The sequence below is a fragment of the Cannabis sativa genome, chromosome X (assembly GCF_029168945.1).
Source record: "Cannabis sativa cultivar Pink pepper isolate KNU-18-1 chromosome X, ASM2916894v1, whole genome shotgun sequence".
In the NCBI taxonomy this organism is placed as follows: domain Eukaryota; kingdom Viridiplantae; phylum Streptophyta; class Magnoliopsida; order Rosales; family Cannabaceae; genus Cannabis; species Cannabis sativa.
The window spans coordinates 44,763,914-44,777,803 of NC_083610.1; the positions used below are offsets into that span (position 1 = coordinate 44,763,914).

The 13,890-nt window shown below is 26.8% G+C and overlaps 3 protein-coding genes across 3 annotated transcripts in view; 1 reads left to right on the forward strand and 2 right to left on the reverse strand.

The window, feature by feature from the left end:
• The window catches only part of LOC115702574 (replication protein A 70 kDa DNA-binding subunit B-like), a 65,124-nt gene that overhangs the window by 40,796 nt on the left and 10,438 nt on the right, over nt 1-13,890 (reverse strand). The window lies entirely within an intron of this gene.
• On the forward strand, nt 766-2,943 carry LOC133032206 (uncharacterized). Its single transcript, XM_061106077.1, has 9 exons — nt 766-1,095; nt 1,215-1,418; nt 1,512-1,604; nt 1,703-1,801; nt 1,873-2,154; nt 2,256-2,294; nt 2,375-2,461; nt 2,570-2,809; nt 2,899-2,943. Exons 1-9 carry the CDS (start codon nt 766-768, stop codon nt 2,941-2,943), a joined length of 1,419 nt encoding a protein of 472 aa, XP_060962060.1.
• Nucleotides 4,225-5,163, reverse strand: LOC133032207 (mitogen-activated protein kinase kinase kinase 20-like). The gene has a single exon (XM_061106078.1). It carries the CDS (start codon nt 5,161-5,163, stop codon nt 4,225-4,227), a length of 939 nt encoding a protein of 312 aa, XP_060962061.1.

The window sequence follows — 13,890 nt, forward strand, 5'->3', positions numbered from 1 at the left end:
TCTCATAGTATTTGTCACCTACTACGTACCTAACACTCAATTCCCATCAATAGAATTTTCCGATCAATCTACTGAATGAACCAATAACTATGATGTTTTTACCAAAATGGTAGGTAAAATGGTCAAAGCAGCAATAATTAATTTATTAGTTTGCTTCTCATTTATGGCTAACAAACATTCTTTGTTTACAATTTTTCCTTTTTCTTTTTTAGACTTTTTATTTATTATATGATATGAACAAGGAAAAGAAAATAAAAACTTGTTTTGTTTTGATTTGATTTGCACAGAAGAACTCTTTCTTGAGATCAATTGTAGTTAAGCCACATTTCTATGTTTTCATATTTTTTTTACTTGTTAATAGCAATTTTTTATTATCGACTGTATAGTGTGGCTCACTATCTTTGCTTATGGATTAAAGTCATTTATTTTACATATATTCATTATTTTTATGTTTATTTTGTTGAGTCTTTAATTTTATAAAAACACAACATTGATTCTTTGTGATGAGTTAATTATCAAGTTAAAAGTAATATAAATTAATATTTCTTATGAGGGAAGTTTTAAGTAATTTTTGTTTAGCATCCTTTTTGTAATTACTTTTTTTTATGATTTTGCTCTGGAAGACTTAATTTTTTTTTTTTTTTCATTTCAGTGAGCATTAAAGAATTTTATGATTTTAAAAGTAGTAGAAAGAATTTTATTGTTTATTTGAATAATTATGAAAGATTTATAACTATTCTACTTTTTTTTTTATTATTGTTACAAATGTCTGCAGGTATGGATAGATATATGCAATATAGATTGGCTGAACAAGATGAAGATTGTGTAGATTCATTTACAGATTTGTTGACAAATAATAATGGTAAAAAGAATGGTAGAGGTCCAACACAAATGCGTGACATTTGGGGTAATCATGATGGTACAAAGATGGAAATCACATGTAATGAATTTGGGCAACCACATGATAAAAACGCAAGTAAGCTTACAAATTTTATTGGGACATTAGTACGAGATGGAAAAAATGCTCCAATTAACTACAAAAGTTGGCATAAAGTACCTGACAAATACAAAGATAGAATGTGGAAAATCATACAGGTAAAAAATTATTGTTTTTTCAAATGATTTTTTTAGCATTTTAGATCAGTAGTTGAATTAATTTTGAAATTTCTATTTAGTACATTTAAGATTGCTAATGCATGCTTTAAAACTTCTAGGAAAAATTTGATATTCCTCCTCTGGCAGAAAATTGGACTATGCGGTCTTGTGGTAAGGAACTTAAAAATTGGAAAGCTTATCTTAAGAGAACTTACTATTCGGAAACTTTATCTTTTGAGGAGCAAAAAAAATATAAGGATAAAAGAGTATATGCTGGGCAATGGGAGGAATTAATAAAATATTGGGCAACAGACGATGCAAAGGTATTTTTTCTTTTAATATTTAATTGAGTATATTATTTTTTCATATTTCACTAATTTAATATTTATTAAATGCAATTTTATATATTGTTTTAGAAAATAAGTGCTACAAACAAAGCTAGTCGTGGTCAAAAGAAATACAACCATACAACTGGCACAAAAAGTTTTGCACAAATTAGAGCAGCACAGGTAAACTACAAAATTATTTGAGCATATAGATTGAACATTGCTTCGTAAGTATGCATACTTTGATTAATATTTAATTACAACTAAATATTCATTTGTAGAAAGAGAATGGTGGAAGTACACCAACACGTGCTGCTATGTTTAACGTCTGCTATACAAAAAAAGATAAGAGTGTAACTGATACAACGAAAGAAGTAATGGTATGATCGAATATTTTTTAATTTATGCCTAGCTTGTTGTTTTATTACTTCTTAATTTATATTAATGATAGGTACAATTACAAGAGAAACAAGAGTTGAATGAAGATGTATCAAAGGAAAAGGGTATGAATGACACTTTCTCTGAAGTAATGGGTAAAGAAAAATACGGATCAGTCCGTATGTACGGTTTTGGTGTTTGCCCATCTGACGTATGGGAAAACAAATCCACCAAGAAAGGAAACCAAAAGAAGTATATACAGACTCTAGAAGCTGAATTGAAAGAATTAAGATCTCAAGTTCAAGCCAACAAGCAAAATTACAATGCAAATGACACATCTATTATACCTGACATGGTTAGAGCTTTAATCTCTCTATTTTTTTTTAATAATATCTCTTTAGTTTTTATTATTATTCCATATTTTTCAGTACTTAAAACTGAACATATTATGTGCAGGCTCTTAATTACAATGACAATGCCACTTCTTCACAACTGGTTACGTTTTAATTTTTCAATTGATTCAAAAAAATTATTAACCAATAAATTATGTTACTGATATGTTGTTATATATGTAGGCCAAAAAGCCTTGTATGTCACATAACAAGGAATCTCGACGTCAGTTGTGGTTTTCATCTTCAGCATATGATATTCCAATTGTTGAGGTAAATATTATTATTATTATATAGTTTAGTTATTACTTAAATATTAATATTTTTTATTAATGAATTTATTAATTTTTGTGTATTTTTATGTCATAATTTATTGTGTAGGTTGGTGAAATGGTTAATCTTAAGAGTGTTACTGCTGATCCTGAAACAATTGCTATTGGTCTAGTTGTTAGTAAAGATTCATCAAAAGAAGTTGGAGGAAAAGAGCTCGGAGATCATTATTCTGAAGTTGTTGTTCAAGTTTGTATCAACCCCGACGAGGAATTAATTAGACCATATGGACAATACAAGACAATTGGTGAAGTTGTTGGAGCATCTATTGCATGGCCAACAACATTTCTGGTAACAATTAAATACATATTTAAAGTTTTCATTATATATGTATATGGATGATTATTTATTTGTTATTTATTGTGCTAAAAATTATGCAGGTTTCACGAAAATCAGATAAACAACTTCATGATTCAATGATGTGACTTTACTAACATAGAAAAATAGACTAAATTGTAAATATTTTTTTATTTTTATTGATGTTGTATAGATAGTTTGTATACAATTTTTATTATTATTGTTCATGTTTGTTGTAAGAATACAAAATTATTATGTATTATATTTTTATATTGTTGAAATATATATGTAACAAACTTATTTTAGTTTGAATGTTAATATAAAATTATATTTATTCCCCTTTTATGTTTAGAGTTTTTTTTATATATTATTGACTTTTATGGTTTAGAGTTTTTTTTTTTAATACATATATAAATTAAATAAGGAATAAAAAATGAGTAAAAATTAGAAAATTACGATGATTTATATATATATATATATATATAAAAAATTCTATTATTTTAATTAAAAATAAATAATGCATTATATATAATTTTTAGTGGCCTTTTAGAAAAATGTCACTAGTATAATTTTTTTACATTTTCAAAATGTCACTATATTATTTTTTAAACATTAAATATATAAATAATAAATATTATGGTGACATTTGAAATTGCCACAATTCATATTTAGGTGACATTTTCAAATGTGACTAGAAAACTAATTAGTGACATTTGAATTTTTAGTCACATTAGTATAGCTTACATTTTATAAAAAAGCTACTAAAATATAAAATGTCACTAAATATTAGTAACAGTGACATTTTAAAAATGACACTAATTAGAGTTTTTGGTGTAGTGACTGTAATTAAAAAGTGGATTTCCAAAATCATACCTTTGTTTTTTGGAACCCAGAACTTTGTACACTTGATCTTTGAAGAATTATAGGGGAATCGAGCTATCTGAGGCGAGCTCAAGAGGATGTACCCAGCAATTGTTTTTGGGGAACCTCTATAAATCTGGTGTATTCTCTTCCTTTTATTTTTCTGCAGTTTCTATATTATGTTTATGTGATTTCTGGGGTGGGATAGGATCGGTTTAAGGTGTTTAATCATCTCTGGTTTTTTCTGTGTTTCATTGTTGATGGTGTTCTTCATGTTCTTCAAAGAAGAACATTGAAGAAGAAGGAGGCGTTTGTTTTTTAAGAAAATTTCATATAAATTTTTATTTCAATTTTTTTTATCATAATATTTAAAATAATAAAATTTATTTTTATTTGATAGGTATAGTTTTTAAGAAAATGAATTGGAAGAAAAAAATTAAAAAAGCTTAATACAATTAAAAATATAATTTTTTATATAAAATAAAAATTATTAAAATAAAGTGTCTTTAAAAATTTTTACATATCAAATAAAGATAGATTGATAAAAATTAAGAGTTCTTTATCTTTTTTCTCTTAGGAATTACTTTATTAATAAATCCACTCCCACCTACAAATGGATGACTCAAAAGCATGGTGGCGGATGGTCTTTCCAATGGATTGGCTTCAAAACACTTGACGAGAAAATCTTTAGCATCTTTAGACATAGTTTCATTTATTTTGTTGTTCCATCTCATACTTCCATCTGTTAGCATATATAAAACAATACAACCTAGTGCCCATATATCCGAACACTGTTCTTGAATTTCATCTTCTACACATTCCGGAGCCCAATAAACTTTTGTTCCTTTCACAATACCAGGAGTCCTCCAATCATCAGACATCTTTTTCGAAAGTCCAAAATCCGATATTTTAGCCACAAAATCCTCATCGTCGTCTTCTTCCTTCACCATCAATATATTCTCAGGTTTCAAATCGCAATGAACAATACCTTTCTTGTGAACACACTCAAGTCCTCTCAAAATAGATTTTGTATACTGTCTCACTTTAGTCTCAGACAATATAGTAACGTCCATAAAATCAGCTAAACATCCACCTTGAGCATACTCCAAGAAAACATTGTAGAGTTTAGTTTTGTTTCCGTTGTTGTCTGTTGTGATTGTTATGTCATCTCCAAAACATCGAACAATGTAAGGACTATCATGAAAGAGTTGGAGTAACTTCTTCTCCTTCTTGAGCTCATCACTACGAGAAGCCAAAGTAGTTTTAACGGCCATAATAGGATGAGAACCATTTAAACGTGATGATGTTATTATTGGAGGTGGTTTGATCATCTCAACCAAGTAAACAGTGCCATTATAACCTTTTCCAAGTAGTTGACTTCGTTTCCATTTACCCGTATTATTTATAGAGTAAATACTTTGTTCTTCACTATAATCATTTTCATGAACATTGCTATAAAAATCACTTTCTCTACGTAATCTCTTCATTGTTTCTTTTAATTAATATCTTTGTTTTTTAATTTCTGAATATGTAATGAATTATGTATCATATATTAGGGCTTAGGCATTATATATAGTGACTTAATAATAGTTTCAAATAAATACGCGTACAAAAAGATTTTTTTACATATCTTTTAAATTTAAAATATCTCACCGTTGCTTTCCTTTTCTTTTTTAATGAATACGTTAATTTGGAATAATAAATTTATTTGTTTAAAATTAAAATAGCATTATTAATTTAACCTGAAATTCTATATAGATTAATTTATAAATCTAACGATCAAAAATCACTCAGTTTAGATATTTTTTTTTAATGAATTATCTATTACTTAAATCACATATATATACTAGACTACTATTTACGCGCATATTTTAAGTTATATTTCAAATTTAAATTTGTACACATATATATCTTCATATCTATTTTTTTTTATTATTATAATATCTGAGTTTGATTTAACTTTGAATATATACTTTTATTTTAATTTAGTGGAGGAACCCTGCATGGGTTTATTACAAAATATTTACATTAGGGGTTTTCGATTTATTTTTTTAAGGTTAATGTATATATATTTTTTTTTTTTAAAAAAACAAGACTAATATGTATTTGTACAAATAAATTGTAATCATTACAATTATAAAAAATATATTTTCCCTCAAATTTTTAAAATTTATAATATCTCCTTAAAGTTTAATTTTTTTTTTTGGAAAATTACGGCTTAAATACTTAATGTTTCAGATTTTATACACTTAAATACCTAATGTTTATTTTTGGAGGCGAAAATACCTAATGTTACAATTCTCTTACACCGTTACTACCACTTCCGTAAATATAGACACGTGGAGGGCACCAATGCATTAAATTTATTTATTTTATTTTAAAATTGAATATTCTTAATATCAAAAACTAAATACTACTTATTTTTTTAAAAAAAATAAGAGAGATACAATACTAAATTATCATAGCAAAGTGAACCAGTGCATTATATGGAACATGATTATCGAATTGAAGTGCTAAGATCATGTGAAAATTGTTATGAGAACAGGTTTTTGTTTTTTTTTTAAACAAGTAGCATTTAGTTTCTGATATTAAAAATTTTAAGTTTTAAAATAAAATAAAAATAAATGTAATGCATCTAAACTCTTCACGTGTCCATATTTATGAGTTAATGGAAGTGGTAGTAACGGTGTAAGAGTATTGTAACATTAGGTATTTTTGCCTCTAAAAATAAACATTAGCTATTTAAGTGTATAAAATCTAAAACATTAAGTATTTATGCCGTAATTTATTTATTTATTTTTTATTTGTATGTAGCCTACCAACGAAATTATTTAATATAATTAGTGTTTAGTTTAGTAGTATATAAGAATTTGATTTTAACATTTGTTAGGGTACAATTTACATTATTAACTATAAAGTTCTTTTTTTTTTTTTGAAATGGCTATAATGTTCAAATCTATATATATATATATATATATATATATATATTTCTATATAAAGTGTGCCTATATAAGTGAAATTCTTGATTTATGAGAAATTCATGGGTGACTTTTAATTTTTATTTAATAAAATAATAAAATATTATTTATATATAATAAAATAATAATAAAACAAATCCTTTTAATATTTGAACTGATATTAAATAAAATCACATCCCATTTAAAAAGAAAACAACAGGGGATTAATATCAAGAATAGCTCTTCCCCTTTCAATTCAAACCTCTTTCTTCTCTTCTTCGTCCATGATGCCCAATTTATATCGCATGATGCCCAACAGAATTCTTGGATAGCGTAACTCCGATATTCTCAACGGGCACCGACAGTAGCATCACTTCTGTCAAGATCGAAGGACCAAAATGGAACTCTTTCGTCGCAGATCGAGGAATCAAAATCGGAGACGTTCTTCTCATGAACCCTTGGGTTTTTCTGGGTTCTCTTCTCTCTACCTCTCTTCTTCTCCTTGTTAAACCCTAACTTTTTCATATAGCAGTTCTTGTAATGAGCAAGTCCAGCAACCAGTCCGCCATTAAAGTACGTTTACACTTGAATTTTTTTCTTTCATTTGTTTTGTCTTTTAAATTTTTTTTTGCTTTTCCATTTTATTTTTCTAAAAAGTTTTGATTTTTGTGTACAGGTTGACGCAGCCCCCGCTGTAGTCCCATTCTCGAAGTATGGCAGAAAGGTATTTTTTTTTTTATTTCTTTTACAGTTTAATTAATCTTCATATGCATGTGATCAAATCAAAATATTCAAAGAGAGCGCGATCGAGTCGGTTCCTGGTTTCTTGTGGTTTTACTCAAATCAAAATCTACGTAATAATATATGTTTATTGCTTATTATATATCTTTATATATATATATATATATATATATACTAGTAAAAAGCTACGTGCAAAGGCACGTATACTAAATTTTATTCTAGTTTTTTTTCTATGTTATTTTAAAGTGATACAATTAAAAATTAAAGAAAAAATATTATTAGTTATTAGGTGAGATTATTATTATGTGTATAGGAAGAAATTATAAATTAATTAATCTTATAATTTTAACTTTAATCAAATAGGGTTCTAGATATATGAACAATAAATAATCACGTAAAAATAAAAAATAATTATTTGAATAAAGAATTCAATATACACAGTTATATATATGAATCCCATTAATCAAAAATAATTATTCAATATATGAACGATAATTTGTCAGACTATATGTTTCCCAATAAAGAAATCCACCTCCTCATAGTCAAAAATAAATAATACATGTAATACAGATCTTTGTAAATAGAGTACCTAAAAGGTTTAAGTGAACTAAATAATGACTAAGAAGATCTAAATTACAAAATGAAAATAACATGTCTATATGAGTATGATTTTTTTGCTATATGAGCATGATTGATCTAAGAGAAAATAGATAAACCTATAAACATATGAATATACTTAATATTTATTTTGACAAAGAAACAATTCAATTATAAACAATTCTAAATATCAGCTTGACAATTTCAACACACTAATTACTCATTAAATAACCATAATGTATACATCATGACAGTTTTATTTTATTTGATATCAAATGATAGAGATTATTGAGGTTTTCAGCCATGGAAAACACAATACGATCAAAAAATAATGCTCATTAATTGTATATTTCAAAGAAACTCAAATTTTCATGAATGTCCCTAATAAGATATAAACATTAAAGTTGTAAATTAAAAAAAAAAGTAGCAAAATTTCTGTTAATATAAGAAATAGAACAAATTGAAAATTTATACAATACTGGAATTTGAACTCTTAGAGGCCAATAGCGAAGGGGCGAAACTCGTTAGATCCCCTAGTAGAACACTACCTTAATATGAATAAATTAGCATCATCAACAAAAAGAAAATTAAAGGGAAAAGACTTAATAATTATGTGACAAATAATTAATAATTGAATTAAAAAGTTAAGATTATAAGATTATAAGATTAATTCAAATTATTGTTCATATATTGATTAATCCCATTATTAAAAAATAATTCAATATATATGAACCCTATTTGATTAACGTGATTTAATCATATAGGGTTCATATATTGAATTATTTCACTTTAATCAAATAGGGTTCATATATTGAATTATTTTTTATTAATAGGATTAAGCAATATATGAACAATAATTTAAATTAATGTTATAATCTTAACTTTAATCAAATAGGGTTTATAAAAGAGGCATAAATAATTAAATAGAGTTAGAAATACGGTAATTAAAGAAAATCTAGAACTTTTTTTTTTGGATTTAATGGGATTTATTTATTTTTTATTTTATTATATATAAATAAAAAGTGACCCATGAATTTCTCATAAATCATTTTATTTTTAATAATAAACTATTTTATTTTTAATATAAATAAAAAGTCACCCATATATTTCTCATAAACTAAGAATTCGGTTATATAAGCACACTTTATATAGAATAGATATTGTTTGGTGTAATATTAATTAATAAATGTCAAATTTCAATGGGTTTAACTGCCGACTCAATCCTACCGATCACCTTCATCAGTTATCGTTCTTTCTTTTTTCACTGTGGTTACTATAGTTTTATTGTTCCATTCAAGGCACACATCTGTATACAGTATATATAAAAAGTTAATTATATGTGTTCCCAATTATCCTAAATTTTGAATGGGTGGTTAGAGGGGTGATGAAAAACTCAGTTATATATAAATATAATATTAAAATATCAGGAATATAATTTATTAATTTTATTTTGCATTTATTTGTCTCTTTAATCAATACTTTTACTTATATATGGTTTTATCCTTTTATGATTACTTCAGATTTTTTAGGATTGAGTTTGTATTTGTGTTTTGAATTGGTGTACATACTTATTATTAATCTGTGAAGTTTTGAATTTCATTGTCGATCATTTACAAATGCTCCAACAAATTTGGTTGGGCTCTCCATTCTTCAAGTCTCACCGTTATTGATTAAGTTGTGGGATGAATTCAATAAATTAATTGTATTGATAAAGGACAAACAAGATATTATTGTTAGTGATTAATATCAAACTTTCGATCTCAACATTGAATACTATGGATCCAATGAACAACTTCTCTATGTTTGTTTGTTGTCGTATACAACGTATCGCTTCTTCACAATTTGTCATTATGCTGGAGAAGTAAGTGTGAAATTTAACAGGATTATTGTAAAATACTTTGATTATTTAATCTTGTGGAAGAGGATGCAAAAAATTGTACAATATTTATATCCATGGTAACATTGTACTGTCAGGTTACTTATCAAACGGAGCTCTTCTTGGATAAGAACAAAGATTATGTTGTTGCTGAATATCAAGAACTTTTGGGTGCTTCCAATTGTTCTTTTGTTGCAGGCTTGTTCCCTCCTTTACCAGAAGAATCATCCAAATCATCGAAATTATCTTCAATAAGCTCTCGCTTTAAGGTCTGTTTTTCTTTCCTAATATTTATATCTTCGGGTATATTAGTCAGATCTATTATGGTGACAATCTTTCTTGTACTTTATACAGCAACAACTGCAGTCTTTGCTTGAAACGTTGAGTGTTACTGAGCCTCACTACATAAGATGTGTAAAGCCCATTAATCTTCTGAAGCCCTCTATATTTGAGAATAGCAATATTTTGCAGCAGCTTCGTTGCGGGGTATGTTTTTTATTGTGGTCTTTCAAATGTTCTTGTGTCACTACCAATTGATTGTGTTTGGTTGCATTATGTACATAATGTAATTGATAAATTTCTTATTTCAGGGGGTTATGGAGGCCATTAGGATTAGTTGTGCTGGATATCCTACAAGAAAGCCATTCCGTGAATTTGTAGGTCGTTTTGGCATCTTGGATCCTAATGTCTTTGCTGGGAGGTAGATTAATCAGAATCCAGGACTTTTATTGTTATTGTTATTATTATGATTATTAGTAATTTAGTATATTTATTGGATTTACGGAAGTGATTTATATATTTTAAATTGTCTACTTTTACATGCCTTTCATATGTTGATTTTTTAATTAAATAAATTATGCATACCATGTCTAATCATCTTAAATGAAAATACATCACTGTTTGCAGGAACACCGCCGCTTTGTCGACACTACCATATTCAATTTATCAAAGAAAAAATGGATAATCCAGATATATGCGGACCCAACTAGAATGAAAAGTGCAAAATACAAAAATTACACTATTGTCTCTATCAAAGAAAATGAAGATTGAAATCTACCAATGACTATCATTAGTTTTCTTATCTACAATTTTTAGACTAATGCTATCTTCAATTATCAACAATTTAGAGATTGATTTTTAATTTTCTTTTTATCTTACCCCTATTTAAGTAATATTTCTTTAAATATTGGAACATCAATTTTTAGTTTATTTTTGGATTAACTTAAGAATATATTTAAATCATTAAGCTTTCTTAAACACTAATATATTGCATTCAGTATTCAATAATAATCTCACTTTCAAATAACATAGAAAAAACCTAGCATAAAATTTAATATACGTGCGTCGCACGTAGTTTTTTGCTAGTATATATATATAAAGGAGAAGTATGAGGCGGTGACGTGGCCGTCTGAAATTACTTCAAATAGCACTATCTCTTCTCTCCTTAATTCTCTCATTTTTTTAATTTTTTATTAAGTTTATAATTATTATACAATTAATTAATTAACTTAAATACATATTTCTATTTCCTCTTTACTTCTCTCATTTATTTAATTTTTTATTCGATTTATTAATATTAAATGATTCATAAAATGATTCGTATTAAGTTTTTACTTTTTTAAAAAATCTCTAACTAATATAAAAGTTCCATCCTTGAGCCACCGAGTCTTTTTTCAATATATATATTTTTTTTTTAAAAAAAACTTCTCCAATAAATATAGATTATTAATATATAACACCAATAAGTATAACACCAATATAATTATTTTTTAATATCTATACGTATAACACCAATAAATATAATTATAATTAACACTAATATATAATTATAATATTATTTTTTTTTTTTAAAAAAAAAAACTTCTCCAATAAATATAGATTATTAATATATAACACCAATATAATTATTTTTTAATATCTATACGTATAACACCAATATAATTATAATTAACACCAATATATAATTATAATATCTATTTGTAGCCCTAACCTTACGTATAACACCAATATATATCTATTCTATATAAAGTATACCTATATAACTGAAATTTTTGGTTTTTAAGAATTTTATGGGTACTTTTAATTTTTATTTAATAAAATAATAAAATATTATTTATCTATAATAAAATAATAATAAATATCCTAAATTAAATATTTGAATTTGAACTGATATTAACAATCACCTCAATTAAATATCTTAAAACAATTGAATCACCTCTGCCCTCAATTAAATATTCTAAAACAATCGAGAAAGAAAAGTTGTTTTGTTGGAGTTGGCCACCTGTGTATTTAGAATCTAAAAACTCGAACATTGCCTTGAGAGCCGCTTTCCATCTAAATCCCTCCTACCAACCAATGCAGCCAAGCCGTTCGTGTATGGAAAGTTCCGTACACCATAATCCTCTGCATCGCGTCCTAGCGTACACAACACCGCTAGCCAATCACAGTAAAGAGAAACCGGAGATAATCAGAGCCCAAACGGGCTCGGCCATGAGATTGGGAGTTGTTGGCAATTGAATTAATTAAAGTCAATCTTCTTTTTGCAGTGGAAGTGGGAGAGTGCGTTAGTGGACACAATCTTCCTTATTTTCCTTCAATTTACCAGATATATTGTAAGCTTACATATATATATATAATAATAATTATACAAATAAATGTTTCTCTTATTTACATTTATATAATATTTACATATATACGAGAAATTTTCAAAAGCTGAAAAGGCCACATCTATTTTGGGTATCTGTGATGTCTCCTATGGTGGTTGTCATAGTTGGCTGCGTATTTGCTTATTTGATCTATGGAGATTGCAAACCACTGATTTCAATTTCCCAATCTTCAAATTCGATTGGGCCTGTAGTTTCCAAAAGCCCGTTAACTTCTTATTGGGCCTATAGGCCCAGGCGATCTCTGCTTAGTTATGACGGAGACCGAAATTCAGTAGAGTAGAGAAGAAGATGAATTCTGTGCTGTGGTGGAGAAGATATGCGTTGTTTTGAGGTATGTTGGGTTATTTTCCTGGTTTTGGTGCTGTTTGGAGACTCGCCCAAGGGAATTAAAGCTTCCAATTCAGTTTCGGCGTTGGTTCAAAACATTATCTACTCCAACAAAATTGCCTTCTTTTCCAAATCATATTGTTCGTACGTGATCCAATCACATTGTCCCTAGCAAAGATTAAAATGTAATTTGTATTGTACTAATGCCTAATGCATCTGGTTTGTAAGTTGTAACTGTATTTTTGCTCTAATTGTCTATTAACATCACTTTTATTTTTCTATGGAGAAGAGAAAAAGGATTAACCAAGTTCAGTTATTCGGTCTCATATTGTACTATACACATCGATTTAAAGCCTAACTAATTAATTAGTATTAGCTGTGCACTTTGTATTTAGTAAACTAATTACAGGTATTCAATGAACATTTAGCAGGGCATATTAAAATGATACGAGCTCTTATTTTATTTTTTATCTTTTTTTTTTTATTTATTATTTTTTTTGTTATTTAGCTTTTGTTTTATTTTTTATCTTTTTTTTTATTTATTATTTAGTTCGCCATAAAGAATTTAAAAATTAAATATCTATGTATTCCTTTTCCTATTATAATTTGGACATTCTTATTCTAATTTATATCATAGCTAGCTGAGAATAATAATATATGTCATCAACCCAAAACCTATTTTTATTTCATCTCTTCTCTGTCTTTTTTCATTCCAATATATATAACAGAATCATATACCCTCTAATTTTTTTTTTGTTGGCCGTTACACCGCTTCTTTTCTTCTCTAGATTTTTCTCTCTGCTTATTCTCCCAAGTAATGTTAATATTCATCACTTTAATATCATATTTTTTTTTATTTTTTTTTTGAATAAAGATAAATATGAAATTTTAATGTTAACATTCATCGCTTCTTCATTTGTTTCTTTTAAGATTGAAATAAGAGTGTTAGAAAAATCTGGAAAGCGGACAAGCAAGAGTTCACCACTCAAATATCAAAAGCTTATGTTAGCAGATAAAAAGGTATACAATTAGTTTATTTACCGTTGAAAT